Genomic DNA, 18,561 nt, shown 5'->3' on the forward strand with positions numbered 1-18,561 from the left:
TTCTCTCTCTCCTCCCTCCTCTTTCTCTCTCTCCTCCCTCCTTCTCTCTCACTCCCCCAGGTGTGAACAAACCAAAACTGAACTTAAAGAGCTTCTTCTCCTTTCCAGCTACCAGGCCCCAGGTGCACCTCACTCATCCTTCACACACTGACATCCTGACTCCAAACCTAGAAATGTGCTGAGAAAAGCAATCCTACTGCAGCAAAGTGCATCATTAAAGTGGGCAGAAGGATCTCGCTGCTGTGAAGGCAGCACAGAAATGTCAGGGATGACTCTGCACCAAAGGCCCTCCCACCCCTAGGGTCTCCAGAGTCAGGCTCCCGCCGGGGAGCTGGTCCCACACAAGAGGCTGAGGGATTCAAAGGCAGCAGGGCCGTCAGGATGGGCTGAGACCAGCGAGGAAGTCCGTGCGGGTGAGGCCTGGGGCCTATGTGAGCTACCAAGCAGCGTCAGAGGAGTCGGTGTCTCAGCCATATGTGATCGACAGGTGCTGATTAAGCCCCTACTGTGTGCCAGGCACTGGGCTAAGCCCTGGGCAGACAAAGAGAGGCGAGGAAAGGACTGCCTCAGCCCGAGGAGCTCACAGTCTCACTGGGGGACATGACACGTGAATATCCATACAGGGTAAACTGGAGGTGATCTCAGAGGGCAAGGCGCTTCACCCTGCTGGCCTCAGTCTCCTCATCTGTAAAATGAGCTGGAAAAGGAAACGGCAAACCACTCCAGCGTCTCCGCCAAGAAAACCCCAAATGGGGTTGAGGAGGGTTAGACACGAGTGAACAACAACAAAAAAGGCAATAAGATGAGATAAATGAAGGGTGGGAGCACGTGCAAAAAGGAGACAAAATCACCCTGTCAATGGCTGATATTTGACTCAACCCCAGAGAATGAGTGAGAAACCAATCAAGACGATGAGAAACTCTGAGCTCCCCTATACACCAGTAAATGAGAACTGGGGAGGCAAGAGGAATCACCACTGACACAAAAGCTGGGCACAAGCGCTATCTGTTGGCGCACAACTGAAGGCCAGAGGCAGCGCTCATGGACACCGCCCGTCATGGAGCCCCCTCCGAGCTCCGAGCTCCAAAGGCTCCCCCTCCTTGTGAGCCAGGCGCCTCCTGCGTGTTCAGACTCCCCCCTTGTCAGCCTGCATGTTCCAGTCTCACCTCTCCTACAGCATCACCTCAGGTCCTGCTTTCCTCACCTCACCCTCGCCTCCTCATTGGTCTCCTCAATAAACAATCTTCCTAGAACACACGCATGACAGTCACTTCCCTGCTGCACCATCATCACTTCTAGGGTGAAACCACAAACTCCATGCCCCTCCCTCACCTCCTGGTTCTGGGTTCCCCTTCCTCTGGGAGCTGCCTGAGAGAAGGCCCAGATCTCAACCCAGGTCTCAGCCTGGCCCCTGCGCACAGGACCTTCCAGGGCTCTAAAAGCCCTTCGCATTCCATGTCTGATTACTTTCTGGGCCTTTTTCCAGTGGCCTGCCCCTCCCCCCTGAGGCTACCTCCTGCCCCTGAGGACATCTTTGTGCACCACCCAGACCCTCCCTCTGCTTCTCACAATCTCCAGGCACCACATAGGGAAGCCTTCCCAGACCCCCAGCTGTTGGTGTCACCCAACCCTGCACTTCCCCAGGCGAGTGTGAGCTTCTGGAGGACAGGGAGGAGTGCTTGCCCAAGTGAAAAGGGTGGGTGTGCATGAGCTGTGCCCGGTATTGCCCCAACAAGGACACTGGTGACCAGAAGGGGCTGTAGTCCTGTCTCCCCCCACCAAAAAAATCCAAAGGCTTAGAGGAAGGCCTCCTTCGCTCTGGGGAAAATCCCCAGGAGGATTTACAGATGGGAAGGACAGTCAATTCGTACAGTGGATAAGAAGGCAAGGACTGGAGCGAGGAAGACTTGAGTTCAAATCCAGCCTCAGACACTTATTAGCTGTGTGACCTTGGGCAAGCCACTTCACCCAATGAGCTGGAGAAGGGAATGGCAGACCACTCCAGTATCTTTGCCAAGAAAACCCCAACACAACAGGCTCATAAGGGCAAGTGAAGCAAAGGATTTGTCCTGAGGAGCTGCCACCGCCCACAGGCCCACCCACAGGAGGGTGCTGGCCTTACCTTGATGATGATTTCGGCTTTCCCTTCCACATCTTCAGCTGGCTGGAAGAGCTGGTTCTGATACTGAAACAAGGAGACATGGGCTGGATTTATTAGCACACCTAACATGGACACGGCCAGCTGCACACAGGGGACACTGGGAGACATCTACAGCAACCTCGAGGTTGTGAGCGTTTCTCCTGGCAGGAGACCACCCCTCCCTGGGGCCCCGCCCCTCCCTCCTCGGGTCAGCACAATTCCTTCCCTGGGGAGCAGGGCCACCCCGCTTCCTTCATCCTCCCTCCTCGACCTCTGCTCAGACCGAACAGTCCAGGAAGTTCCGAAGGTGGGCACACTGACCCCTGCCGTCAGCCCTGCTCCCACCCCATCACTTACAGCAAAGAGCAGGACACCCCACGTCCACCCGCACATGAAGGCTTTGCAAAGTGCCTTACGGACATTACCGAGACTGCAGAGATGAGGAAACAGGGGCTCCCCTGGTGGGACTGGCTTGCATGTGTTCACACAGACAAGGGGCATTAAAAGCAGGACCGGAATCCATGTCGTCATGACTCCAAGTCCAGTAATCTGCCCACTGCACCCATGGCCCCATTCCACTTTCAATACCTTCAGTCCCTTGGGAGCCAGAGGAAGAAGGCGGAACAGGCTTATCTGAGAGTCAGCCCTAAGGCGTTAGCAGATTAAAGATTTAGCTAAAATCACCTCTGGGGGCCTAGAGAGCCAAAGGGCAACAGGAGTCAGCTACCACATGCTGCCCAAGCAGCAGCTGGAATGAAGGGGAAAGTATTTATTAAGCACACCAGGCAATGAGTATGAAAGGACAAAAAGCAAGATGGCTCCTGCTCCCAAGGATAAGAGGAGAGGCGAGGCTGGGTGCAGGACAGGTGGCAAGGCCCAGGGGACCTTAAGACACAGCAACAGGGAAGATGGCAGCTCACCAGAAGGATGACTGGCTAGCTGTTGTCCGTCATGCTCGAAGACATCACCAAGATGACGTCGAGCTCAGAGGTTCTACCACAGGTCGTACGTGAATACTCTGTGAACGTTTGGGGTGGAGATGGCTCTAAATTTGAGCATCTCACATTTCTTTTGAGCTACTGCAATCCTGCTTTGCTCATAGCACACAGCACCTTCTCTGATGAGGGCACCCCATGCTGAGCGGTCCTGTGCCAATGTCTACCAGGTCACATGATCGACTCCAGAGTTCTTCAGAGAGACCTTGAGAATGTCCATGTATCGCTTCTTCTGACCACCAAATGAGTACTTGCCTCATGTGAGTTCTCTGTAAAACAGTCTTTTAGGCAAGCATACATTTTGCGTTTGAACAACGTGGCCAGCCCACTGGAGCTGTGCTCTCTGCAGAAGAGTTGGAATGCTCGGCAGTTTAGCTCGAGAAAAAACCTCAGTGCCTGGTACTTTATCCTGCCAGGTGATCTTCAGAATCTTCCTAAGACAATCCAAATGGAAGCGATTCCATTTCCGGGCACGGTGCTAGTAGATTGTCCAGGTTTCACAGGCATACAACAAGGAGGTCAGCACAGTGGCTCTGTAGACCTTCAGTCTGGTAGTCAGTCTAATACCTCTTCTGTCCCACACTTTCCTTCAGAGCCTCCCAAACATTGAACTAGCTCTGGCAATACATTCACCAACCTTATCATCTATGTGGACATCCCTGGAAAGTCTACTGCCAAGATAAGTGAACTTATCGACAGCATTCAACATTTCTCCATTTACTGTAACCAATGGTTCCACATATGGATGGTGGTGTGCTGGCTGGTGGAGAACCTGTTTTCTTGGTGTTAACTGTCGGTCCAAAATTAGCACAAGTGGTAGAGAATCAATTCATACTTTGTTACATCTCACCTTCAGAGGCTGCACCATCACTGAAGGCCCGCAATTAATGATCCCAATCTAATTCAAGCTATTTGAGCAATAAAGCAGCCCAGAGTGGTTCTCTGGTGGTCTGCGGAGGAGGGAGGAGGTGAGGGGGGAAGGGACAGGGAAAGAGCAGAATCTTGGCAGTAGGCCTTTTCACCTCTCAGACGTTCTGGATGGATTCTGGACAGCTGGGGTTGGAGGGATGGGGGAAGGGTACTCAGAGAAGGAAGGCCAGTCACACAGAGACGATGAGAGAGAACAGCTGGTCCCAAAAGGTTGTCCTGAACACTAAGTGGTCACTTTTGAAGGTCTCTTGTAGAGTTACCCTGTACAAAAGTCCCTAGCACAGTACATGGCATCCTGCAATTGGGGGAAGGAGGGAAAGTGGCATGGGTGTCAATGGGTCCCTTCAAGTGGAGGGTGAGCTCAGATTGATGACATGAGATGCTGATCAGTGAAAGCAGCCCGACTTCAGCAAAGATGAATCATGTCAGAGACTCTTCAAGCCTATTTTTCAAAAGCTTATTAGACTAGTCAATTGGGAATTTTGGCTTTCAGCAAAGCATCTGACAGTCTCTCGTGTTATTCTTGTAAACAAAATGGCAGAGAGAAAAGATGGCAGCAAGCTGGGTTTGGGGTAGGCTCAGGGACCAGGCCCAACATTTGGTATCAGTTGGGAGGGAGGGCTCTGGGTGTCCCTCCAAAATCTCCACTTAGCTCCCTGCCGCTCACTCTCTGGGGCACACTCATCAAATTTCCAAGTCACAGAAAGCACGGTGATGGTGGGTGGAGGGGGAGAGGATGTCTCACAGCAAGAATAAGAGAAGAGGAATCCAGAAAGGTTTCAAAAGGCTGAGACGTTGGCCTGAATCTAGTAAGACGGCCTCTCCAGTCCCTCCATCTCTGAGTCTACGACTCTCTGAGCTCATATCCATTTATATTTGTGTCCAATCGTAGCCTTAGACTGGCAAGAGACCTCAGAAGCTCTTCCAAGCAGAACGTCAAGCTTTGGAAGACAGGGGTTGTTTATGCCCAGCCCCCAACAGAGCACCTCAGACATAGTGGGACAAGATGATCTGGCATGAAGGAGGGGAGAGAGAGTCCTTCTGAACTCTGGTAGGACTATATTCACCGGTCCAACCACACCTGAGGGCTGCGATCAGTGTGGGGACATTTACTGGAGATACTGAGTCTGTAGACTCTAGGCTGGGGGGGGGGGGGGGGGGGACCTGAGGCCTCAAGTGCAGCCCTTTCACTGAATCCAAAGTTCACAGAACAAGTTCAGGGCCAAAGCGCCAAACTTGGGGACCTAGAAGGCCACATGTGGCCTTGAGGCCGAAGTTCCCCACCCCTGCACTAAGCCATGATAACCACCTTCAAATATTTGAAAAGCTCTTACCGGAAGAGAAATGAGGTATGTTTTCCTCAGCTCCAAAGAACAAAACTAGAAGCGATGAGTAAAAGTTTAAAAGAGATAGATTTAAGGAAAAAATATCCTTCAAATCAGCACTTTCCAAAAATGGAAGGGCTTCCTTGGAGGTGGAGGCCTTCAGGCAGAGGCTGGCTACCTGCGGTGAGCCCTGGCACAGTGTTGGGGGATGTGACTGCACAGGAATCTCACATCCTAGACCAGCCCGCAGAATGGACAAGAAGCTCACGTCACCATTTCTATTTCAAAGCCTAAGGGCCATGCCTGGGGCTTCTGCTGTTGTTCAGTCCTTTCACTCTGACAGTTCCTGACCCCATCTGGGGCTTTCTTGGCAAAGATACAGGAAGGGTTTGCCATTTCCTTCTCCAACTCACCTTACAGATGAGGAAACTGAGGCAAATAGGGTCAAGTTAGTCACCCAGAGTCACACAGCTAGTTAGTGTCTGAGGCCAGACTTGAACTCAGGAAGACAAGTTTTTTTTTTTTTTTAAAAAGAAAGTAAAAAGTACGTTTCAGTCAGCATTTGGTGGATATTTTTCATCATCGATCCTTTGGAATTGTCTTGGATCATTTTTTAAATTAGAGTAGCTAAATCTTTCACAGTTGATCATCTTTACAATATTGCTGTGCACAATCTCCCCCAGGTTCTGCTCACTTCACTTTTTATGAGTTCATATAAATCTTCCCAGGTTTTTCTTGCAGAATATTTTTGGTGGCCTTTTTTTTTTAAACTAAAACCAAAACTAAATTTTCACGAACTATTTCACCAATACAACACTTTACTTTTGAATTAAATAATATGCCCAGAATTTGAAATATCATTTATACATTTAAATATTTGTGGTCATTTTTTTCCGAAAGAAACTCCCATCCTGTGGTAAGTAAAATAGTTACATCTGTCCCCACATGGCTGAAAGGATGACATCAGAATGATCTAAGAAGACGAGTCATTCTGACTCTAAGTCTGGCACTCCAGGCACTTCAGCACCACCTAGCTGCCCACCAGTCCTACACACAAGCACTAAAACAAATAGCAGGTGACCTTCAGGCCAGCCAGTGGTAGACCGTCAAGGAATCGACCTTCATTTTCCCATGGCCTAAGCCAACAGACAAACAGAAAGGCACTAAGGAGGCCCTTGGGATATCACAACCCATAGGCAAACACGGCCTCGGCTCTGCTCCCAGGACGTTTCAACACCTTGGTCTGGACAGCTCCGAGGCCAGCAAAGAAGATTCCTACTAAATGACTTTCTTTTCAGGAAGTGCCTAGTTCCTCTCCAGGTTCCACCATTTCTTTCTTCTATAGTATTATAGAACATGCTTCCCCAAAGAACTACTGGGAAGAGAAACCACAGCACCCTTCCCAGACAAGCAAGCGGCTTGTCTAACCGACCCCCAGAAGGAAGGACTCCAGGAGCAGCTGGATTTGTACAAAACCACCCCACCCCAGACTCCCCCGGTCGGATTGCTCTCCCCTGAACAAAAACCTACTGATGAACTGGAGACTCAGGTCACCAGACACCAGCTTCCCTCGGAGCAACACCTACTGACCCAACCAGGCCTCTGGCCTCCCAGACCGAGGATGACAGTATCAGTCACTGGACAATGACTCTTGCCAAAGACCAAGAGATGCAGACACAAACCACTAGCGCTTCATCTTTCGAGTGATGGAAAAACTGAGCCTGCAAGATGTGCTGTCACCATTTCCTTTTCAGGGATTACTGCTCGCAAGAAATTCTTAAGTTGCCAATCAAGAGACAAGATGGCACTAACCCCATCCCCTCATTTGAAACACAGACCAATGAAGATTGTCTTTCTGATACAGGGAAATTGCTTACTCCTGTGTATAAAACGCAGGGAGCAGATTGAATCCTGGCTGGCCCACCCGATGCTTACTGCCTTGGCATGCTGAATGAACTCCTTTTAACTTTCTCTTCCTGAGTTTGCTTCATTAAGGAGGGCAAGGCCCTAAAGACGATTCATCAATTTTTGTAAGCCAGGCAGAGCAGCCCTTTGCAGGTGATGTATCACTGAGAGATGGCCCACGGCAGGTACTGGACCTTTGTCCAACTGACGGTCGGAATGGACGCCCCAGTGGTTAGTCAGCCGTGAAGTGGTCAGAGAATTAAACTCTCCAAATACAGAAAGGATAAGGAGAAACAGGCTACAAACCCAATCTGATTCTTTCTCATTTGTGCATGAAGAAATAAAGTGGTACACATGCAGAAGGCAGCAGTTAGTAAACACCAGTCCTTCCCCAATATCAGATCAGCAAAGAACAGAATGGCAAGGGGATACATGTAAAAGCCTGGCATAAGGGAACACTGCCCACCAAGCTGGAGCAATGGAGCTCAGTTTGGACTGAACTCAGTAACCAAGGCTTTTAATTGTGGGAGACAAATTTGGCAGATAAATACAGGACCTTGTACATGCTAAAAACCAGACCTGAAGAACCAGAACCTAGGAAAAAATGGATGGTGTTGCTGGGTGGCACTTTCAAACTGAGATTGCCCCTCGTTCCCACGTCCATACAATCCAGATTTCTCAAAAAACAAAACAAAACAAAACAACCTAAAGACTTCTTTATGAAACTCTTAAGAAAGCACTTTTGTAGGAAATAATCAGAGAAGAAGGAAGTAAAGATTTTGAATGGCCCCAGGAAGGGGGGCCTGATATGGCTTCCACTCCAGAAGCCTCTAGCTCACACAAGGTCTCTTTAGCATGGAGAACTTTGGAGGGGACTGGGGAGAGTCAGCACAGAAAGGAAACTTAGAAAGGCTTTGGAAGATCAATGGAGTATCCAAACAGCTCTCCCAGCTGTCATTAATATTAAGCAGGGGCTTACTCTCACTGACTTTTGATTAGACTTTCAGTAGGAGACAAGGAGGAAAAACTATGAGGTTCTTTCTTTCTGCCTTCACAACCCTGGCCAGCTTAGACACACTGCAGAGATAAAGACAGACAAAAAAGGAAGGAAATCTTTTTCCAGGTTTGTAGAGAGTTATGGCATTGTAACTGAAGTGTAATCTCCAAATTATGGCAGCTGCTGAAACATCTCAGTGGATTTTTGGAGGTTTGCAGCTAGGATTCAAATGAAGCCCAGACAACCCCTCTCCCCTTCCTGGTGGGCAGTAGTGTTGTTCCAGTAGAAGTTGATGCCCTTACTAGAGAATAAGCAGAGATGAAACTAGTTTTAAATGACTCAATAGAATTTAATTGTTTAGGTAAATCCGCAGCAAAGTCACCTAAATTGAAATAGATTCTGCAGCTCTAGAAGTCAAAGTATAGCATATCTGGAAATCTGGACAAGAGATTTGGTATAATGTTAGATGACTGACAGCAAAGGTAAAGAGAAGGGGGGAGTCTAAGTATAAAATGAAAGGTTTGTTTCAAAATCAAAGTCAACTGGAGGGATATAAAAAGGAAGGGAGAAATTTAAGCAAGTAGGGATGAGAGGAGAATGGGTTGAAAGCTTAAGAAATTAGAGTCTGGGGCAGCTAGGTGGCACAGTGGATGGAGCACCAGCCCTGAAGTCAGGAGAACCTGAGTTCAAATCCGGCCTCAGACCAAACACTTGACACTTACTAGTTGTGTGACCCTGGGCAAGTCACTTAACCCCAACTGCCTAAAAAAAGTGGGGGGGGGGAGAAACTGGAGTCTGTTTGCACAGACAGTGTGAATGGGGGGTTTGGAGCTTGGAAAGGTGTGTGAGAAAGTTTTTTATTCTACTGAGATAATTATTAGAGAAACTTTTTTAGAGAAATGCCTATTAGCAATTTCAGACAAACTGTATTCTATTAAGTAATAACTTTTACCAAATTGAAACTCTTAGAAGTAAATCTGCAGCATGAAACTCCCAATCCTTAGAGCCTTGAGGGTTCCAAAGAAGGGGGATAGGAATATGAGACTGCCACAAGGAGCCTCTCCCCCAAGCCCTGAGGGCTTGCTGGGATTAAAACTGAAAAGAATAATAGCCCCTTGGGAAAGGTGAGACTCATACTTTATTTGCCCTCTCAAAGATTCCTGGAGGGGTTAGGTTAAGAATACAGAGGAAATTGATTTGGTTCATTGGATGATTTTAAAGTAACCAAAAAGGTTTATGGGATGGCGAAAGTGTCACTATGAATCTTTGAAAGCGAGCTAACTGAAAGCAGTGAGCTCTGAAATTTGAGGTGCTGGCAACTAAAGGCCCTTGGGAAAGTTAAGATTTTGAATGTTACCATTAGTGATTATAAATTCAGATCTGATTTGGTCAAAATTTGTCCTGAAACTAAATCATAATGTGGTCTCATTTACAGTGAGATGCATTCTCCTATTAGGATAATTGTGGTAAATCAGAACTTAATGCATAATACATTTGCTATTTGGCATTAAGGCAATAGGTTTGGAAAAAGGATGAATCAAGAAAACCTGAGTTGAAATCTAGTCTCAAAAATTTATTGGCTGTGTGACCTTAAGCAAGTTACTTAATCCGTTTCCCAAAGTTCGCTTCCCAGGGCTGTTTGTGAGGATCACAAGGCATAATAATAGTAAAGTGCTTAGCACAGTGCCTGACAAATGGTAGGCACTATATAAATATTAGTAAATATAAGTATTGGTCTTGAATGTAATCAATACAGAATGCCAAAAGTGATAAAAATGAATGATTCTCTATGGAAGAGAGTTTGGAAATGCATTCACCTGAATTACCAATCATTTGACTGGTTCATGTTTTATATACATGGTATTGCATATGTTATTATTGTGTTTCTAAATTTTTTTTCTTATATTGTGAAATTTGGGAAACCACTGCATCAGAAATGCTGATCAGAAAAGTAACTTCTTTCAGATTATGAATTAAGCGATTAAAAGAATGTAGTCAAAATGTTTGAAAACTGTAAAACATTTAATGGGGCATGTTTTGCTGTAAAATGCATTATAATAATAACTTACTGTCAGGAGAAAAAGTAGCAAAGTCCTCTTACATTGTCCTTATCTGGAAGGTTCCTTGAGACTTTCTACTTGGGCAAGGTCCTAAGATCTTATCAGTCCTGCTGGCTGCATGTTATAAAATTCTAAAGTAATAAAGTCTGAGAAACTAGGACCACTCCCAGCCAAAGTGAGGAAACTTAAAAGCTTGTTTACAGTAAAGAGTTTTATCTGAGATTATATGACCATCACTTATGAAATATATGAAATTAAATCTGTTGATCAATAATATGTATTAAAGTTACATCTTTCAATTTATTAACAATAGACCTTAGATGCAAAGATTTCATTTTGCCTTAGGAGTTAATAGGCATATGAATAGGTTAGTCTGGAGACTTACTGTTGTCAGCATTTTCTGGGGCTCTGAGTCAACTATCATGAATTCACTATATATGTGAAATTCCAAATGGGGTTATTCTTAATGAAGGATAAATGAAATGTCCTTATATGGATTCATCATTAAATGTTGTTCCAACATGAGAAAACAATAATAACCTAGCCCTAAGCTGTGATTAGTGAAATTTTGCTATTTGAGGTAAAATCTTGTGGGACTGTAATTTGATACAGTTCCGACTTTTGATTACAGATATGATTGTCTGTACTGTCATTAAGCCGATAGTCTACCATTCAAGGGAAACATCATGTGCTGCACAAAGGGTGTGAGGTCTGAGAACCGCTACAGGTGTGCCTGGGAAAGCTGAGGGGATGACCTTGTGTAGGCAAAGGTAAGAGCCTCTCGACTCAGTTTCCCCATTATGCTATTTCCTTTCTGAACAGGTAAGTTTTCCCACGTGGTTAATTCTGAGCCTGGCTTTTGATACCTTATGAATAATGTGGATTTTTGCTACATAATTGGCTATTAACTATAACTGTCACCTGGAATCAAACAAAACTAAGGAAGGTTTTCCCCTGTTATGGCTTGTCAGGTCAGTCTGTGCCAGTGAAAGGACAGTTTTGATATTGTCATAACTAGGTCCCTCCTTTTTCCTTTCATAGCAAATTTCTATAAGCAGGGCAGGTGAATTGTAGAAGTTTTGTCATTTCAATATTATATTAATTAACAGATTAATGCTCATCTGAGTTACTATAATATGGCACAATATAGCTTCCAAATGTTTCTAATGGGCTATACAGGCCTTGAGTATGTTTTAGCAATAAATTCTCAAAATTGGATTAAGAATTTTACATACAAAATTGCATTAATAATTGTAAAGAATTTTAAATAACTTTTTCCTCCTATTTTGAAGTATCTGTGTGATAATATTAAGAGAAGGGCTCTATTTACAAGTCAGGCCCTCATGGATCATTTTTTGAGGTTTGAGTTATTTTTCACCACATGAACTAGTTACTGGAAAAGCAAATTTATTGGCAGATTTTAGCAGAATTACCTAGGAATCTCTGCACATGACTTAAAGCAGAGAAGCAGATCTACCAGGAGGTAGATCTTCAGAGTTTCCCTGAGGATGAGGCCTATTCCAGAATGTCCAACAGAGATGTTTCCAGGGACCAGACAACTCCATGGGACATCTGGGACTCAACATGAAGTGGGCTGACTGAATGAACATTGGGAGCGAGTTAGCAGGCAATAAGGAGACTTGATGGCATTTAATATTGATGATCGTTAGCATGTTACTCTGGCTTTTTTGGCTCAGGTTTTTATGTTTGCCCTAACTCCTTTTACTTATTGTTTGGGAACAGGGACATCCCAGCTTTGGTTTATGTAACTTCACCTGACCAAAACTTGACTTACGGAATAACAACGCTAACTTTTCAACATTCCTCAGGTGGAAGTCAAAGCGAAGCTTGAAGCCTCCGCAAGGATTTTGTTATTACCCTAGTGAACTGTGTAACAGAGAACGTCCCTGATGCTGAGCTTTCTTGGTTCCCTTCTCTTGTCCTCCTTAAGGGATAGAGGAGATTCTGACTCAGCTTAACTAAGGCTGTTTGACTTTAATGATGCTGAAGGAAACATGGGATTACGAATCTGTAATTCTCATGGCCATGGTGCACTTGTGTAGTTGTAAGTTCAAAGCTCAGAGCCACTACTGCTCACTCCCTTTGATTTGGCAGAAGAGCAGAGACCAGCAGGATGCAGTTGTTGTCCGACTGTGGCATGGCACCATGAATACGGTCGGCACCAAAGTGGGGATTGTGGGAAGTCAGCTGTTTGTGCGGGGTCAGCCTGGGAGACTCCATTTCTAAAACCTGGTTAAAAATGCTGACTATGCGGCAGCATAAAATGGCGATGCGCATGCTACCAATTCCACTTCCCCATGATACTGTAATGAGGGAGAAGCTGAAGCAACCTTAATCCCATCTCCTCATAAATTACATGGGCCAATCAAGAGACAAGACAGCACTAACCCCATCCCTTCATTTGAAACACAGACCAATCAAGATTGTCTTTCTATTACACGGAAATTGCTTACTCCTGTGTATAAAAACAGGGCACAGATTGAATCCTGGCTGGCCTACCCGATGCTTACTGCCTTAGCATGTTGAATGAACTTTTAACTTTCTCTTCCTGAGTTTGCTTCATTAAGGAGGGCAAGGCCCCAAAGAAGATTTCTTTTAATGATAGTATTTATTTATAATGGGTGTATAGATGGTGTGTGTGTGTAGGGGGGAAGGGATATGGAGAAAAAGGGGGAGGGAGAGAGGAAGCGGGGGGAGAGAGAGAAACAGAAAGACAGAGACAGAGAGAAGAAGGAGGAGGAGGAGGAGGAGGAAGGACAGAGAAGAAGGACAGAGACAGAGAGAAAGACAAAGTGAGAAGAGACAGAGAAAAAGAGAAACACACAGAAAGACAAAGGAAGACACACAGAGAGACAGAAGAGAGACAAAGACAGAGAAGAGAAGAGAGAGACAGACAAAGGGAAAAAAGAGACAAAGAAAGAGAGAGAAAGAAGGGAAGGAAAGGGGGGAGGAGAAAAACCACCAAAAAAGGCTCTTTTGGGGCCGTTCTACTCCATCGTTTTAAGTAAGCTCTGATGATTTTAATTTTCACAATCAACACTGTATTAAGCTGTAACTACGGAGAGATGAACACAGACAGTCTGCTCCCATTCCCCAGGGCCAAATCGCCCCACCCCCTCCCAGAATATTCCTCCCTTTCTCTCTGGGATGGCAGATGTGAGAACCACTGAGCCTTAGCAGATGTCGGAGGACTCCAAAAAGAGCTTTAGTCAACCAGGAGTTTGTGCTTCCTTGTGATGCCCGGAGGTGGTGTATGCAGGGGGTAGAACACTAGCCTTTGGGCCAGGAGGACCTGAGTTCAAATCCTGCCTCAGAACCTTACTAGGCAAGTGACTGCTCCTTTCCAGGCTTCAGTTTCCTCATCTGTAAAGTGGGGATCATTAGAGCACCAACCTCCCAGCACTTAATACCCAAACTAGTCATCCTTACCCCAGATCACAGACTCCAGTCCCCCCCAGCACACCCACCAAGTCCTTATCCAGTCTCTGATTAAAGACCTTCAGGAAGGGCAAGTCCAGACCATCACTGCTGGAAATGGTTCCCTTCACTTGGGAGTGCATGCCGGTCAGGAGCTCTCCCCACATCGAGCCTGCATCAGCCTCTCTGGATTATCCCCAGCCCCAGCCCCAGGCTCCTGGTTCTGCCCTGCACGCCACCTCACTCCCAGCAACATGGTCTGAGCGGCCTCAGGATGTCCATGCACCATGGGTGGCCAGTGTCCTGCAGATGTCGGCTGGACCAGCAGTCACAGGGGTCCTTTCTCATTTGGCGACTCTGTGCCCTCTGTGCCACGGTTTCAAGTGACCCTCCCAGCCTGCCAAATGTCTACAAGCCAAGCCTCCAATGCACCAACCTCCACCCCTGGAAACAGGTTCTTCAGGAAGATGGAGGATTAGGGGCTGCCACCCCGCTGACCTCTCCCAACATTCCCCTCCAACAACTTTAAAATAATGCCTAACCTCCAATTTTGGAGGAGCAGAGCCAACAAAAGGTCAGGGTAATACATTTTTCCAGTCTAAAAAAACTTGGGCCGGCAGGAGGGGTCTCTGGCACCAGGCTGGAGGCCTGTCTGGGGCCAGCACCAGCAACAGATGCGGGAGATGGCCATGCAGGGCTGGTGGCAGCAGTTCCAGGAGCTCTCTGCCCAGAGACAGTGAGGGGGTCAGACAACTGGTCCAAAAGAGACCACAGGAAACCCATTGCTGACACTGCAGCAGTCGGTGCTGACTGGCAACCCTATTGCTCAAATGCAGTTCTGGGTCTCGGTTTCAGGGCAGAGAGAGCACTAGCACTTGTGGCTACAGGGTACCATGGGCCTATCCTGGGTAAACACCAGAGCACAGAGTAGGAGAGCAGTGATCACACGTCTTCTTGGATTGCACCATCTCAGGAGCACCAAAGACTTACTGGCCCCCCCCAGAACTAGCTCTGAAAATAGCTGCATGAAAAAGCCTGACGCTTGGGACAGTGACTTCTCACCTCCATTGAGAACAGCCCAACTTTAACATAAAATTCAGGCAAGAAATAAGCCAGAAAAATGAGCAAAACAACAATGACGACAGAGAACCTGACCATAAGAACCTACTATGGTGGCGGGGAAGACCGAGACATAAATGCAGAAGAAGATAAAATGTAAAAACAGCTACAAACAAAGCCTCAAAGAAAAATGCTAATTGAATCCAAGCCCAACAAGAACTCCTAGGACTAAAGAAAGAGATAAGAGTGGCTGAGGAAAAATTGGGAAAAGAAATGAGAGTAATGCTAGAAAATTATGAAAAGCGAATTAAGAGCTTGGTAAAAGAGGTGTGTGCGTGCATGCGTGCGCGCGCACACACACACACAATGTTGAAGAAAATACAGAATTGGCCAAATGGTAAAAGAGGCCCAAAAATCCATTGAAGAGAAGAACTTAAAAAGAAGAATAGGCCAAATAGAAAAGGAGGTACAAAAATTCACAGAAGAAAAGAACTCCTTAAAAACCAGAACTGATCAAATGGAAAAAGAGGTACAAAATCTCACTGAAGAAGATAATTCCTTAAAAATTAGAACTGAAAAAGTAGAAGCTAATTACTCCATGAGACGACGAGAAACAACAAAACAAAATCAAATGAATAAAAAAATAGAAGAAAATGTGAAATATCTCATTAGAAAAACAACTTACCTGAAAAATAGATTGAGGAGAAATAATTTGAGAATTATTGGACTATCTGAAAGCTATAACCAAAAAGAGAGCCTAGAATTTCAAGGGATGATAGAGGAAAACTTCCCTGATATCTTGGATCCAGAGGATAAAATAGAAATTAAAACAATCTACCTAAAAGAGATCCCAAAATGAAAACTCCCAGGAATATGACAGCCAAATTCCAGAGCTCCCAGGTCAAGGAGAAAATATTGCAAACAGCCAGAAACAATTTAAACATAGAGCCATAGTCAGGAAAACACAAAGATTTAGCAGCTTCCACATTAAAGGAGTGGAGGGCATGAAATAAGATATTCTGGAGGGCAAAGGAGCTAGGATTATAACCAAGAGACTCCTACCCAGCAAAACAGAGTATGATCCTTCATGGGGAAAAATGGACATTTAGGAGGATTTTCAAGTATTCCTGATGAAAAGACCAGAGATGAATAGAAAATCTGATATTCAAACACAAGACTCAAGAGAAGCATAAAAAGGTAAACAAGAAAGCGGAATCGTAAGTTAAACTGTTCACATTCCCGTATTGGAAGGGGGGGTGAGAAAGAGGGAGAGGGAGAATGGGGAGATTCTTCTCACATAAAAGCAGTGAGCAAACAAGTGGCTGGAGAAATTGGGGGGTGGGGACGGCAGACAACGCTTGGACCGCGCTCTCACCGGAACTGGCTCAGAGAGGAAAGAATACACATACACATACACTCAGTCGTGCACAGAGATGTAACTTACCCAACAGTGGAACAGGAGGGAAGACAACAAGAGAAAGAGAAGACAGATTAAGGGAGGCTGTGGTTAGAAGAAAAACAGACTTTGGAGGAGGGAGAGGACAAAAGAAAAAAGAAAGGAAAAAACAGTTCAAAATGGGATGGAGGCAAATACAGTTAGGAATCATGACTGCTCACCCATAAAGCGGAAGCAGAGAGCCAAACAGACTAGAAGCCAGAAGCCAAGGGGCACCAGTGTTGGGTCCTGAAGGCCACAGGCAGCCACTGCAGTTTACCCAATGGGAGGGTAACACAGTTGGACCTGCACTTTAGGAAAATCTCATTAGTGGCTGAATGGAGGATGGACCGGAGGGAGGAGACACTTGCGGCAGGCAGAGCCCCCAGCAGCTATTGCCGTAGTCCAGGCATGGGGTGATAAGGGTCTGCAGCAGTGTGGGGGCTGCGTCAGAGGAGAGAAGGGGGCATATTCGAGAAATGTGGCAAAGGTGAAGTCAACAGGCCTTGGTGCCATACTGGATCAGGAGGTGAGAGATGGTGACGAGTCCAGGACGACTCCTAAGGTGTGAGTCTGAGGTCCGGGAGGAGGGTGGGGTCCCCTATAGTGATAGGGATGGTAGGAAGGGGGAAGGTTTAGGAGGGAAGATAATGAGTTCACTTTCGGACATACTGAGTTTAAGATGTCTACTGAACACTCAATTTGAGATGTATGAAAGGCAACTGGAGATGGGGCACCGGAGGTCAACAGAGATATTGGGGCAGGAAAAGTAGATTTGAGAATCTTCAGCTTAGAAATGGTAATTAAATCCATGGGAGCTGATGAGATCCCCAAGAGAAGGAGGACAGAGGGAGAAGAGAAGAGGGCCCAGGACAGCACCCTGATGGACACCTGGTTAGAGGGGATGATCTGGAGGAGGATCCAGCAAAGGAAACAGAGAGGGAAGAGAAGAAGAACCAGGGAAACCCAAGGAGTAGACATTGTCAACGAGGAGAAAGTTATCCACAGGGCCAAAGGCTACAAAGAGGTCAAGGGGAACGGAGACTTAGAAAAGGCCAGCGGATTTCAACGCTTGTTGACTTAACTTAAAAATTTTGCTGCTGTATCTTTTGCATTTATGTCACCTCTGCTCCCAAATGCATCCCTCCCCTCACCTGTCATGCCCGAGAAAGCCATCCCCACTAATAAAGAATAAAAAAGAGAAAAAAGAAAACAGTTCCGTGACCCTAACCAACGTATCTGCTAAGCTTGGCAATGTACCCAGTGTTCTGCACCCACCAAGAAGGGGCTGCTTCCTCTCCTCTCTTTCTTAGGCCCAAGCTTGATCATTGTGGTTACAGAGCATTTTCCGCTTAGTTCTGTGCACGATTGACCTCATTTTCTCTAGGCCCGTAAGTTGTGCCACGCTTCTCTGCGTCCTTCATATTTAATATTTTTATGCATTACTATCCCATCACATTCATTTACTACAACTTGTTTGGCAACTCCTGAATCAATGGCCATCTACTCTGTGTCCAGTTCCCCAAAAAGTTGCTATAAATACAGGGCCTCCCTCTCTCGGCGTGACCTCCTTGAGGCTTGTGTCAGTAGAGGGATCTCTGGTTCAAAGGGTACGGACGTTTTGGTCATCTTCTCTGCGTGATTTCACATCCCTTTCCAGAATGGTTGGACAAATACCAATCTCGCATCTCTAATGGTCTTTCAGACATCTTGAACTGGATGTCCAGGAAAGACCTTATACACAACATGTCCAAAATGGAACTCATTCTCTTTTGCCCTAAACCCTCCCAGCTCCTACCTTGCCTGTTACTGTAGAGGGCAACACCACCCACCCCATGTCTCAGGCTCCCAACCTAGGAGTCATGCTCAGCTCCTCCCTATTGCTCAACCTCTAGATGCAATCAACTGCCAAGGCCAGCTGATTACAGCTTTGCAGCAGCTCTCAGATGTGCCCCTTCCTCAGCTTTGCCACCACCATCACCCTGGTGCAGACCCTCATCATTACCCGCCCAGACTATGGCAATAGCTGCTGGGAGGTCTGCCCACCTTGCAGTCTCCTCCCACTCCAGTCCAGCCTCCATCCAGACACAAAAGAGATTTTCCGAAAGCTCAGAGGGGCCCATGTCACCCTGTCCCCACCCCACCCACTCAATAAAATCCAGCAGCTCCCTATGGCCTTCTCTGTTTGGCCATCAAAGTCCTTCCAAACCCAGCCCCCTCTCATCTCTGTGATCTTCTGGCCCCTCCCCGCCCCCCCTACTCTGCAATCCAGCTACA

The 18,561-nt window shown here is 46.4% G+C and overlaps 1 protein-coding gene across 1 annotated transcript in view; it reads right to left on the reverse strand.

The window, feature by feature from the left end:
- Positions 1-18,561, reverse strand: part of DEAF1 (DEAF1 transcription factor) — a 49,101-nt gene that overhangs the window by 5,749 nt on the left and 24,791 nt on the right. Inside the window, exon 11 of the mRNA XM_027860221.1 lies at positions 2,123-2,185. Coding sequence (XP_027716022.1) covers positions 2,123-2,185 — 63 coding nt within the window. The remainder of the gene's footprint in view (positions 1-2,122; positions 2,186-18,561) is intronic.

The sequence above is a fragment of the Vombatus ursinus genome, unplaced genomic scaffold (genome assembly GCF_900497805.2).
Source record: "Vombatus ursinus unplaced genomic scaffold, bare-nosed wombat genome assembly UNPS02014176.1, whole genome shotgun sequence".
Lineage (NCBI taxonomy): Eukaryota > Metazoa > Chordata > Mammalia > Diprotodontia > Vombatidae > Vombatus > Vombatus ursinus.